We start from the raw sequence: 12,772 nt of genomic DNA on the forward strand, positions 1-12,772 counted from the left end.
GGATAGAAAGGACAGTTGTAAGACAGGCCTCTCAGTCAAGCTCATACCCTGTCTTCATGTGTGTCCACCACCCACCTCAGAGAGCCTGTGATTGTCGCCTCGGATAGGCCAGCCCCTGGCCCCAGCCCAGGTCCCGCAGAGCCAGCCATGTTGCCACAGCCACCCCTGCAGCCACCAGTGCCCCAGCTCCCCGAGGGTGAGGCCTCCCGCTGCCTGTTCCTGCTGGCTCCCGGGCCCCGGGACGGTGAGAAGGTGCCCAATCGGGACAGCGGTATTGACAGCATCAGCTCACCATCCAACAGCGAGGAGACCTGCTTCATCAGTGATGATGGGCCCCCCAGCCACAGCCTCTGCCCCGGGCTCCCTGCCCTGGCCAGTGTCCCTGTTGCTTTGGCCGACCCCCACCGACCCAGCTCCCAGGAGGTTGATAGTGACCTGGAGGAGGAGGATGACGAGGAGGAGGATGAGAAGGACAGAGAAATCCCAGTGCCCCCGATGGAGAGACAAGAGTCTGTGGAGGTACTGACCCATGTTCACCGAGAGGCAGGACTGTGTGGAGAAATCAGGAGCCTGGCTTTTACACTTGATTCTTCCCCCAGCTCAGTATTTCTTGAAACAGGGCATTGTTTCCACTTGGAATGTTTGGCTTCCCTGGTCTCCTGGTACTAAATATCAGTAGCAGACCTGTACGCTGTCCCCCCATCACTGTAAATACAAAATGACCATGCACAATTCCAAATGCCCACTAGGAAAATTGTTCTACCCTCATCCAAGAACCACTAGCTGGACCTCAGTTTTTCCATCTTGAAGATGGGCATCATGGTTGGGGATCTTTAAAGTCCTGTTCCAACTGGAAAATCCCCAGATTCAGTAGCTATGTGACATTGGGCAAGTCTCTGCTGCCCCACCACAGCCTCAGTTTCCTTATTTGTAAAATGGAAAGTCTCACATCCAGAGAGAATTCCAGACAGCTGGCCTCCGGAGGGCCACAAGAGCTTAGAGCCCCCTAGGAACCTGAGGCTGTGGGACAAAGGCTCTCGGCAGCAGGAATCCCTTTCTGTGCCCCAGCAGCCTAACTCTGCTTCCAAAGGCATCCTTGCACTTAATTAGGTCGCAGCCAGAATACCTGCTCCGCCAGAACCCGGCTCAAATGTGGGGGCCGAGGTCTGGGACTCAGCAAATATGTGTCCAGTGAACAGGCAAGTGGGCCAACAGGCAATGAGTTTTATACATTTTTATACTTTTGGGTTTTCCTTACACCCCAGGTACTCAGCAAGCCTTTGCTGACAGTGAACTGAGTGGGTGAATGAATAACATTTATAGTCTACTTAATCTGTAGTCTAATATGTCTTATATATATTAAATCATTTTGTTGTCTCAATTACAAATGGACTTAGGTCCTATTATTATCTGTATATGTAGATGAAGAGACTTAAATACAGAGCATTTATACAACTTACGCAGGCTAGTAAATGTCAGAGCTAGGATTTGAACCCAGGAAGTCTGACTTTCCAGCCCACACCTTAACCACTACACTATGCTGAGTGAATAGAGGGAGCAGATGGCTGGGTGAATGAGTGATCGAATGAGGAGTGCACGGCCTCAGAATTGAGGGGTGACCTTTACGAAACACGAGGGAGTTAGGGGTGAAGCTGTGGGGCTTATGGGTTCAGGGATGGGACGTAGGGTTATCTCGGGGTGGCATTAGGCTTAGAGTAGCATTTACACTATCTGAGAATTCTGGGGGTTTGGTGAAGATTAGGGTACAGGATGATGGACCACCAGTTGCCTCTTCTCTCTCCAGTTGACTGTGCAGCAGAAGGTGTTCCACATTGCCAATGAGCTCCTGCAAACCGAGAAAGCCTATGTTTCCAGGCTCCACCTCCTGGATCAGGTGAATGGTCCCTCAGGGGTGCCAGGGCACCAGGACCTGGTAGGTGGGTGCCAAGGAGGAAGTGATAGGACCTGAGCCCAACCCTACCATTGAGGCCAGAATCTAGAGTTTGGTAAGGCTCCCCTCTGACCTTGACCCCCATCCTATCCCTGAAGCCAACTCTGATTCATGACCCCAAGCTTGATCTTTGTATCAACCCTCATTCCTAAACCTGGGTAGGTATACCAGCCCTGACTGCAACTCTGACCCAGATCCTGAATTAACCCCTGGCTGTGAACCACACTCTGAACCTCATTCTAACCCTGGACCTATTCCTGACCCCCAAACCCACTAGAATCCCTAAGGGTAGGAATTTTTGTCTGCTTTGTTCACTGCCTGGCACACAGTAGACACTCAAAAATATTTGTTAAATGAATGGATCTAATTCCAAACTTCTCTCTGACCCTGACCCTGATCCTGAGTTCTCATTGTTCCAATGCCTACCTTCAGATCCTAACCTTGACAACCTGAAATCCAACCCCACATTATAAGCCTAACTCCATTCCTTCACTCCTCAGTCTCAAGATCAGTGCTGATCCCAAAACTCCACAGAGCTGCCCACAAACACTGCCCTCACCTGCCAGTTGCCCCTTCCCCAGCCAAGCCCCAGGCCCCACTGGGCTGATCTCTCCTGCCCTGCCCCATAGGTGTTCTGCGCCCGGCTGCTGGAAGAAGCTCGGAACCGCAGTTCCTTCCCGGCTGACGTCGTCCATGGCATCTTCTCTAACATCTGCTCCATCTATTGCTTCCACCAGCAGTTCCTGCTGCCTGAGCTAGAGAAGCGCATGGAGGAATGGTGAGGGGCCCCAGACCTAAGCTGCCCGCCTTCCTGTCCACTTGCCTGCCGAGCCCAGGCCAGATGTGTGCACGAGAGTTCGTTCCTGCCTGCCCTCTCCCCTCACCACCTTTCACAGAAAGAATCAGGCCTAAGCTCTGCTTTCTAGGCCCTCCCAATCTATAATGAAAGACAGATTAGGACTCAGAAAATTACAACAGAATTATAGCAAAGCTCTAAAGAGTATGAGGTTAAGAGCCAAATTGGCTGGGGTCAAATTCCAGTTCTGCCTCTTGCTAGCTTTATGATGTTAAGTGAGTTTCTTAAATTACTCTGCTTCAGTTTCCTCAGCTGTGAAATGAGGGTAATAGTAATAGCCTACCTTGTAGGGTTATTTTAAGGATTAAATGAGTTGATACATGTAGAGAGCTTAAAACAGTACCTGGTATGTAATAAGTGCTAAATGAATGTGAGCTATTTTTTTTTGTTGTTTTGTTTGTTTGTTTTTGTTTGTTTTTATCAGTGCTATGATAGAGCTGAGAATGGGAGGCTGTGGGAATCCAGATAAAGGGACCAAAACTAGCCTGGGGGTTAAAGAAGGATTCAGGGAGGAGGTGAGATCTGAGCTGAGTCCTGAGGTAGAAGGGCAAGGTTCATAGGCAGTCTCCTGGCTTCCAAGCTCTCCTCTTCCAATTCATCCTTTAGCGTCTATACCACCTGCCATAATGGTTTTTCTGAACAACAGTCAGACCATGTCACTTCCTGATTAAATCATCTCCATGCTCCCCACACCCACAGGATAAAGCGTGTCTGTGTGACCACAGACGGCTGGCATGAAGTCACTTCCTACATCTCCCCAACTACTATGACCCCTGAGGGCTGAACCAGGGCTGGTTCTTGTGTCTCCCCCAGCAGACTGTGACCAATGAAGGCTGGGACCAGGTTTGGTCCTCTGTGTCCTCCAGTAGACTGTGACTCCTGAGGAGTGCAACCAGGCCTGGTTACTTTGCCCTCCCCTACCTGACAGTGACCCTCTCAGGGCTCAGCTAAGTGTGACTCATTTGTGTCCCCAGAATCACCCAGCACAAGGCTGGGCACAGAATCAAAAAGCAGTGTATGAAGTGGCCCTTGCAGTAAGGTCAGAGCGGGTATTCCAGGATGTGTCATCCCTTGTGCTCAAGGCAGGGCAGAGTTGGGGTGGGTGGCAGCCCAGGCCGTGGTCTCAGGTCAAACTGAGCCTTTTGGCCTACTTTGTGTATAGTATAAGCAGCATTTCCAAAGGAGCAGACTGGCTGAGAGGTAGATTTCCAGGACTGAGATAAGACCGGCCTACAGGGTGGGGGCATTGTGGGGGACAAGGATCAGCAGGACCACATCAGCCCCTGGTTCCCCCTAGGGACCGCTACCCACGCATTGGAGACATCCTGCAGAAGCTGGCACCCTTCCTCAAGATGTACGGCGAGTATGTGAAGAACTTTGACCGGGCCGTGGAGCTGGTCAACACCTGGACAGAGCGCTCTACCCAGTTTAAAGTGATCATCCATGAGGTGCAGGTAAGCAGTGAAGCTGGATGGGGCCGACTGGGGTGGACAGGTCTGCAGGGACCCAGTCAGGGGTCTTTGGCCAGACCTGAACCCTCCTGCTTCTGCCTGTCACAGAAGGAGGAAGCCTGTGGCAACCTGACCTTGCAGCACCACATGCTGGAGCCCGTGCAGCGCATCCCCCGTTATGAGCTGCTTCTCAAGGACTATCTGTTAAAGCTGCCCCATGGCTCCCCGGACAGCAAGGATGCCCAAAGTGAGTGCACACAACCGGACCCTGCCCCCCCACCCCAAGACTTAACTCACAGGGTCAGCCTTCCATTGCCACGTAATTGAGATCTCAGAATAGGACCTCCAAACTGAAAGGCCCACCTTGAGGGTCTTGAATGAGACCCCAGGATGAACCTCCAGGTTGAGATCTCTACCTGAGCACCCAGACAGAACATTCAGGAGTCCCCCCAGTCTGAAGTTCCCAACTGGAACTCCAGAGTTTGAGGGGCATACCCAGAAAGATCCCCTAAAGGGAGCCATCTGTTTCCTAGGTTGAGACCCCAAGGCTGACCCCTTGACTTGTCCTCAAACGAAGTTGTCCCAAGTCCAAAATGAAACTGAGTCTAAACCCCCAGGGACTGAGCCACCAGGCTAAGAGCCCAGACTGACCCTCTCAGGCCAAGTCCTCTTTACTGAATCTCCACAGCTGAGCTCCCCAGAAAGAGGCTTGTCTCATCAAGCCCCTGACTTTTCATCCTCCACATTAGAGCTTCACTCCGTATCCACCAGCCACTACCCAGAATGACCCTCCCAAAAGAACCCCCATGTCTGATCAGAACCCCACAGAATCACCTCTCCAGAACTGAGCACCTCAGACTGGACTCCATATTTTCTGCCTCCCAGATTTGGATCTCTAGGCTGAGATACCACCTCCTTAGACAAGTACTCACACATTGAACCACTAGAAAAGTGTTTCATTCTGATTCCTTCAGTATGAGACCCACTCCTCAGGGTCACACCCCAAAGAGTGCTGCCCAGAGTCTCCCCAACTTTCTCTCCCCAGACTGTTACTTCCATTCATTCCTTCATTAATATAACAGCTATTTACTGAGCACCTTGGTGTTCTGTGCATTGTCCTAGGCACAGGGGACATGGAGGTGAACAAGACAGACAAGGTCCTTGATCTCAGGGAGTGTGTATTCTACTCGGGGAGATAGACAGTAGACAAAAGTCATAAATACACTGGAGAACATTAGATAGGTGCTATGTGTGATTCAGAGAATAAGAGGGTAATGTGACAGTGACTGGGGGGTCAACTTTAGATTGGGTGGCCTCTCAGAATAGAGGATATTTGAGTCAAATGAATAAGAAGAAGGGAGCCACGTGCTGAGTAGGGAGGAGCACGTTCCAGGCAGAGGCAACAGCAGGTGCAGAGTTCCTAAGGGGGGGGTGGGGGAGGGGGTGGCAGCTTGCATATCTCTGGACCAACAAGAGGACCAGTGTGACCTGAGCATGACCAGTGATGGTAGAATGGTGGAAGAAACAGGGCTGGAGACAAGAGCAAGACTTTGAAGGCCAAGATGAGGAGATGGATTTTATTCTGAGTGCAGTGGGTAGCCATGGCAAGGTTTTGATTAGGATCACTTGAGGAGCTAGAAGGGGAGCCGAGAGACCAGTTAGAAGCCTTTTGCAATAATCTAAGTGGGAAAGGTTGGCTTGATGAGAATGGTAGCAGTGGAAGTAGTGAGAAATGGTTGGATTCAGAATATATTATATTTGAAAGTAGCACTGAAAGAACTAGGGTGAATGGGTGTGGGGCTTGGGAGAAAGAGTCAAGAATGACTTGCATGCATATTTTTGGCTGGTGGTGATGGTTCCTGAGATGAGTTTAGGACTTTGATTTGGAGTTAGATGAGCCTGGAATCCCAGGGAGAGAGATTTGGATGTCACTAGCACAGGGATAGTATGCAAAGCCATGAGGCTGGCCATAGTCACCAAGGGACTGAGTGTAAATGGAGAAGAAAAGGGGGCCAAGGACAAAGTTGAGGGAAGTGGAATCAGCAAAGGAGACTTAGAAGGAATAGCCCTAAAGGTAGGAGGAAAACCAAGAAAATGTGGGGTCCTGGAAGCCACAAGGGTCGGGAGCAGACAGTTGTGTCCACTGCTGTGTCCGCTTCCTAAACTGAGCCCCTTCCACCCCACCAGATGGGGCACTTTGCTACCAAGCCTGGACTTCTAGAAAGAGCTAGAACACTAGAAAATTTGATAGCTGAACTCTACAAACAGACCTCTGCAGACTAAGTGCCTTAGTCCTTTCCCCGAATGAGAATCCCCACTGAGGTATCAGGATGAACTATAAAACCTAAACCTCTAGAAAAAGCCTTCCAGACTGACTACCTGGGATGAGCCCCATAGACTGACATCTCCAACCTGAGCCCTTAGGCTGAACCCAGTTTGAGGTCCCAGTTATAGATCCCCCACACTGGTTTTCCCAAACTAACATCCCCAGACTGAGTTTCCAAAATGCTCTCCCCACCCAGGGCGCTGAGAGTGGGTTCCCAGTCACAGCCCTCGGCCTGAGGTCCCAGAGGGAGATTCCCCCAAAAGAGCTTCCCAGTCTCATCTCCTTAGCCACCATTTTATAGACAGGTATTGCCAAAATGAGCACCCTAGATTACCCGCCCCCCCATTTACTGTCGCTCAGACTGAGACTTCTAGCTTGACCCCAAAAGAATGACTCTCCAGATGATGATGATACCTACCTCATAGAATTGTTTTGAGGATAAATGAGATGATCCAGGTGAAGCTATTAGCACAGTACCTGGCACATGGTAAAGACTCAATAAATGTTAGTTGTTTTTATTACTGAATACCCTGACTGATGCCCTCCATACTGAATGCCCCTAAAATCAGCCCCCAGATTGAGTTCACCTAACTTAGGTTCCTGTTTTATACCAATCTCAGCCCTATCTGAGTCCCTAGAATGAACTTCAGAGCTTGAGCTTGGCCAGCTGAGCTCCCCACACTGAGCCCAAAGCTGAACCCCCCAGAAAGAACCTCCCAGTCCAGTTTTCTGAGCTGCTCAGAATGAAAATCTCTGAATGAGAGCCAGCCTGAGATGTGCTCACTAAGCTCCCCAGCCCAAGATCTTAAGCTGACCTCCCTATTTTTTTTTTACCACTCAAGACTAAAATCCCCAGGTAGAGCCCCAGAAAGTACCTCCAGGTCTGAGCCCCCACTGAATCCTGGTTCCCCAGACTGACTCCCCCACTTTCTACTTCCCAGACTGAACTCTGGAGCCTGGACCCTAGACTCCCCAAACCAGGCCAGCTGGAACTCCTGGCCTGAGCAGCCTACCCTGAGCCCAAGACTGAACTCAAACCAAGATCCCAGACTGCCAAGCCCAGACCAGGCCCACCAGAGCTTCCAGACCAAGCTCCTACACAAAGCTCCCCAAAGCGCACTCCCTAGCCTGAACCCCCAAATGAAATCCTGGACTGAAATCCCCACACTGAATCCCCAGACAGAGCCTACACACACTGGACCCCTGGAAATGCCAGTCTGTACCTCACACAATACACTTTGATAGCAAAGCGGTCTGAGCCCAGCGGCCTCCACAGGCCTGAACTTATATGCCCACAGCTTGCCAGAGTCTTCTTCCTGTCCCCTTCCCTGGGCACTGCCTGCCTCCACGACCTAGCATGCCCCTTGCCCTGGGGTGGGGGAGATGCAGAATGTGTGGGAGAAAGGGCAGCTCTGATGTCAGCTCTGCTGCCTCCCAGGCAGATAGCCTAGGGCCGGCACCTCTTCTCTCTGAGTCTCAATTTCCTCATTGGACAAACAGGGCACATAGGGTTGTTGTGACAATTGAATGATGGCATGCAAAGCATCTGTTCAGGAGCCCAGGAGAGGATGGTGGGACCTTGGCCCCATCCTAGGGAGCTCCTAGTCTGCTGAGGGATGCAGATATATAAATACACAATGAATACGTAGTGTGACTGGTGGGACAGAGGGGAGCAAAGGGGAAGGTGGAAACCCAGACAGTATCCTAATCCAGCCTGGGAACTCAGGGCAGGCTTATTGGAGGAAGTGAGCTGAATTCAGAAGACTGAGCTGGCCAGGTGAAGGAAGATAGGACATGTTTAGAGAGGTACAAGTGGAGAAAGCTGGAGAGGTCAACAGAAGCCAGATCACCAAGGGCCTTGAATGCCAGGCTAAAGGACTGGGTCTTTACCCTGCAGGCAGAGGGAAACCACTGACAGATTTGAACAGAGGAGTGACAGCAAGCTGTGTGTGAGAATGCTCCCTCTGGCAGCTAGGATGGAAAAGGGCTGGGAGCTTGGAGACTGGCACCTGAAAGGCCTGAACTGGGTTAGGGGCCACAGATCTTGAGCACCAAGACTTGGTCATGGAGGTCATTTTCCATGGTCATTTTCCTTGGTCATTTTCCCCTAGGAAAATAACACTTGGTTTGCCAACCATGTGGACCCTCTTCAGAAGCACCTGTGCTCCTCCATTACAGGCATATTTTCTGAGTGGGAAAATACAGCACCGTGCAGACAAGAGAGGGGTGCAGTGCAGCTGGGCCTCAAGCATGGGCAAGATTTGTTAGTGTGTGGAGATGCATAGGGACTTATTTCGTTTTTTTTCTGATACCTGGTCACAATAGGAAATATGGAAATACAGGAAAGCTGAAAGAGGCAGGGAAGAAAATCACCTATGATACGAGACTCCAGAGAATAAGCGTGAGGAACATTTTGACATATTTTCTTCCTGGTGTTTTTTATACACGTATATTTGTGAAATTGAGATCATTCGGTATATACAAGTTTGTATCCTTTCCTTTTCTTAAAATATCCTGAGCATTTCACAGATTATGAAAAACCCTACAAAAGCATCATTTGCAAAGGTTGTTTAGTATTGCATTATATGAATGCACATTTATTTAACTGGGTTGTTTCTGGTTTGACACTGTTGTAAACACCACTGCAATGAGAGTGTATTTGTACATAAAACGTGTATTTTCTTAGTATAGATTCCTATAATCAGAATTATTGAGACAAAGAATAGGAGCATCTCTTTGCTTCTTTATCTGACTTTTTTCTGATTATAAAAGTAATACGTGTTCTCTGTCAAAAATATGGAAAAAGAAGACAATAAAAATCACCCATAGTCCCATCATCCAGAGACAACTTGTTAAACATGGGTATATTTCCTTCCAGTTACATGTGTAACTATTATTGTTGTTTTTTAAATGGTAATAATAATCTTAAGCTTGCGTTTTATTGGCTGCCAGCTATTTCATGTCCTATGATTCTGCTATTGTGGCATTAATTGAGTCAGTTTCTGATTTTAAGTGATGTTGCTATGGACATCTTTGAGGCTGGCACTTTCTGGAATGGGAAGGGTGTGGTCAGGCCAGGAGGAGGTATTCAGGGAGCAGAGAAGCTCCCAAGAGCCTTTTCTCTGCTAGTCCCCCCATCTGACCTCCCACTCTGCCCACAGAGTCTCTGGAGCTGATAGCCACAGCAGCAGAGCACTCTAATGCTGCCATCCGCAAAATGGTGAGTGGTCCTTCTAACCCCTGCCCTTCCTTGGCCAAGCCACCTATCTCGATGTCCGTTCTGGGGTGGGGGGCTTGCGACTTGTGGACATATGAGGGGAGGCCAGCACCCCAAACCCTGCCTTTTATTCACTATCTCCTGCCAGGAGCGAATGCACAAGCTGCTGAAGGTATATGAGCTGCTAGGGGGTGAGGAAGACATTGTCAGCCCCACTAAAGAGCTCATAAAAGAAGGCCACATCCTTAAGCTGTCAGCAAAGAACGGGACCACTCAAGACCGATACCTCATACTAGTAAGTGCCACGGGTAGGGATGCATGCCCCCCACCCCCGCCCGCCACATTGACCTGGTACCCACTCAAGGCTATACTTCCTGCTCTCCATTCTTTCCTCTACTAACTCACTGTATTTTCAGTACCTTTACTGGGAGTTTTTTTCTCTACTTTACAGATAATGTAACTAAGACTTAGAGAGAAGTGACTTGCCCAAGGCCTCCCAACTAGGAAGGGACTCCCATGCCTAGGCTCTTTCCTTGCAACCTTTGTGCCCAGTCCGGACTGTGTTTTCTCCACCTCAAGGACTCCACCTTGAGTCCCTAGCAGTAAAGCTTCGGGAGTAATAACGGAAGGGAGCTGGGCCACACCCCTTGTGGGTCCTCCACACATACATCTGAAACCTTTTCCTTCCTAGTTCAACGACCGCCTCCTTTACTGTGTGCCCAGGCTGCGGCTCCTTGGCCAGAAGTTTAGCGTGCGGGCACGCATCGATGTAGATGGCATGGAGGTGAGCACCAGGAGGTGGGAAATGGGGACCTGGAGTGGGGCCTTGGTGCTGGGAGGAACAAAGACGTTCTGACTTTGACCCCAAGTGTGTGCATATGTGCAGAGGGCGAGGGCCCTGTAGAGCTCAGTAGGCCTCACCAAGCCCCTTTCTCTCTCCATTCAGCTAAAGGAAAGCTCCAACCTCAATCTGCCTCGGACCTTCCTGGTGTCAGGAAAGCAGCGCTCCCTGGAGCTCCAGGCCAGGTACTTGCCCTTGCCTGTATCTTCCCTCCAGCCCCCTCTTCCCTTCAGATATGCTGAGGCATTCTAGGCCTAGTGCCAGGGCAGAGGCTACCTCCCTAGAGGAGAGATTGTTCCAGAGAAAGGGTGGGTACCTTTCCCCAAAGATGCTTGCTCTTCTGATGGGTTTTGTTAGAGCAGAGGGAAGAATGAGATAGTAAACCAAACATAAATAACAACAGCACAAATAGTTTATTGTAGATTCAGAGATTTAAGAGAAATAACAACCAAATGCAATGCTTCGTCCATGATAGGAGTCTGGTTTGAGAAAAACAGCCCTAAAAGACATTTGCAAGGCAATAGGGAAAATCCTAACTGTGAACTGGGCATCAGCTATCAGGGCATTATTGCTAACTTTCTCAGGTGTGATAATGGTATAGGAGGATATAGGAGAATGGCCTTGTTTTTTGGTGATGCATGCTGATGATTTAGTATCATGATACCTGTAACTTATTTTTAAATGATTTATCAACCAAAAAATATATACATATACACACATATTATATCTACATATATAAATATATATTAATATATACATATATGAAATAAATATGGCAAAATATTTTTAAAATTTGTATCTATATAGTGGGTATATATTTAATGTACTTGTGTTATCCTATCTACTTTTCTGTATGCTTGAAACTTTTCATAATAAAAAAATTTTACATAATAACAAATTTTAAAATAATGCCTAGCTATTTAACAAAGGGGCCTTCATATCCATTCTCTACTTGAATGATTATAATAATAGTTCACATTTAATGAAGACTTGCTCTTATGCCAGGCACAGTTTTTGTTTTGTTTTAATTTTTATTTATTTATTTATTTATTTATTTATTTATTTATTTATGTCTGTGTTGGGTCTTCGTTGCAGTGCACGGGCTTCTCATTGCTGTGGCTTCTCTTGTTGCAGAGCATGGGCTCTAGGTGCACGGGCTTCAGTAGTTGTGGCACACAGGCTCTAGAGAGCAGGCTCAGTAGTTGTGGTGCACGGGCTTAGTTGCTCCACGGCATATGGGATCTTCCCGGACCAGGGCTCGAACCCATGTCCTCTGCATTGGCTGGCGGATTCTTAACCACTGCGCCACCAGGGAAGTCCCTGCCAGGCACAGTTTTAAGTTAATTTTAACTTAAACAATTTAAGTTTAAATTGACTAGTCAAATTCTTAAAACAACCCTTGAAGTAGCCACTGTTACCATCAACCTCACTTTACAGATGAGGAAACTGAGGCACAGAAGAGTTACGCACCTTGCCCAAGATCCCACAGCTAAAAAGAAGCAGAGCAGGAATTGGAGCTCATGCTGCCTTCTGAGGGCCCAGGTGATAGGGTATCGAGGCCATGGTCAGGGCCAGTGAGTGGATGCACATGGGTAGATGATCTGCTTCTGACAGGCTGCAAGGAATTAAGAAATGAGAGTCAGAACCCTCATTGCTGGAACTGTGTGGAGGTAGGAGAGAGAGATGAATGTGGGCTAGAGGGTGTCCTCCTGGAAGATGAGAGAAGGGAGTTAGGTTTGATGCTCTGAGAGACTGAGAGAGCATCTCAGAGGCCTGTGGCCAGGAAAGTGAGAACAAAGGCGACAACAGGCACTTCCAGGGGAGGGCAGGTGTGGGGCCCAGTCAGGCCTCAGCAGAGCCTAAGTGATAAGCCACGTGACTGGGATGAGTCGTCTGCTGGGAGGCTGGGAAGAAGGGGGCTGCAGAGGGATGCTGGGCCCAGAAGGGTGCACTGAACAGTGTAGGGTTTCCTCCTAGTGGCAGAGGGAAGGCATGGAGCATTTGCTTTGCAGTTGCTTTTACTGCCCTTTCAAAAGTTGTTTTTAATGAAAAATTTCAAATATCCAGAAAAGTAGAAATACAACAAATACCCATATGCCCACCATTTAGACAACTGATTCTCAACTTTGG

At 48.9% G+C, this 12,772-nt stretch overlaps 1 protein-coding gene across 1 annotated transcript in view; it reads left to right on the forward strand.

Moving 5' to 3' along the window:
* Positions 1–12,772, forward strand: part of FGD1 (FYVE, RhoGEF and PH domain containing 1) — a 35,592-nt gene that overhangs the window by 17,040 nt on the left and 5,780 nt on the right. The window contains exons 4-12 of the mRNA XM_057538298.1: positions 81–519; positions 1,805–1,894; positions 2,581–2,729; positions 4,105–4,261; positions 4,367–4,505; positions 9,746–9,804; positions 9,950–10,096; positions 10,493–10,585; positions 10,748–10,827. Of these exons, the coding sequence (XP_057394281.1) occupies positions 81–519; positions 1,805–1,894; positions 2,581–2,729; positions 4,105–4,261; positions 4,367–4,505; positions 9,746–9,804; positions 9,950–10,096; positions 10,493–10,585; positions 10,748–10,827 (1,353 nt within the window). The remainder of the gene's footprint in view (positions 1–80; positions 520–1,804; positions 1,895–2,580; positions 2,730–4,104; positions 4,262–4,366; positions 4,506–9,745; positions 9,805–9,949; positions 10,097–10,492; positions 10,586–10,747; positions 10,828–12,772) is intronic.

Source organism: Balaenoptera acutorostrata, chromosome X, assembly GCF_949987535.1.
Source record: "Balaenoptera acutorostrata chromosome X, mBalAcu1.1, whole genome shotgun sequence".
Lineage (NCBI taxonomy): Eukaryota > Metazoa > Chordata > Mammalia > Artiodactyla > Balaenopteridae > Balaenoptera > Balaenoptera acutorostrata.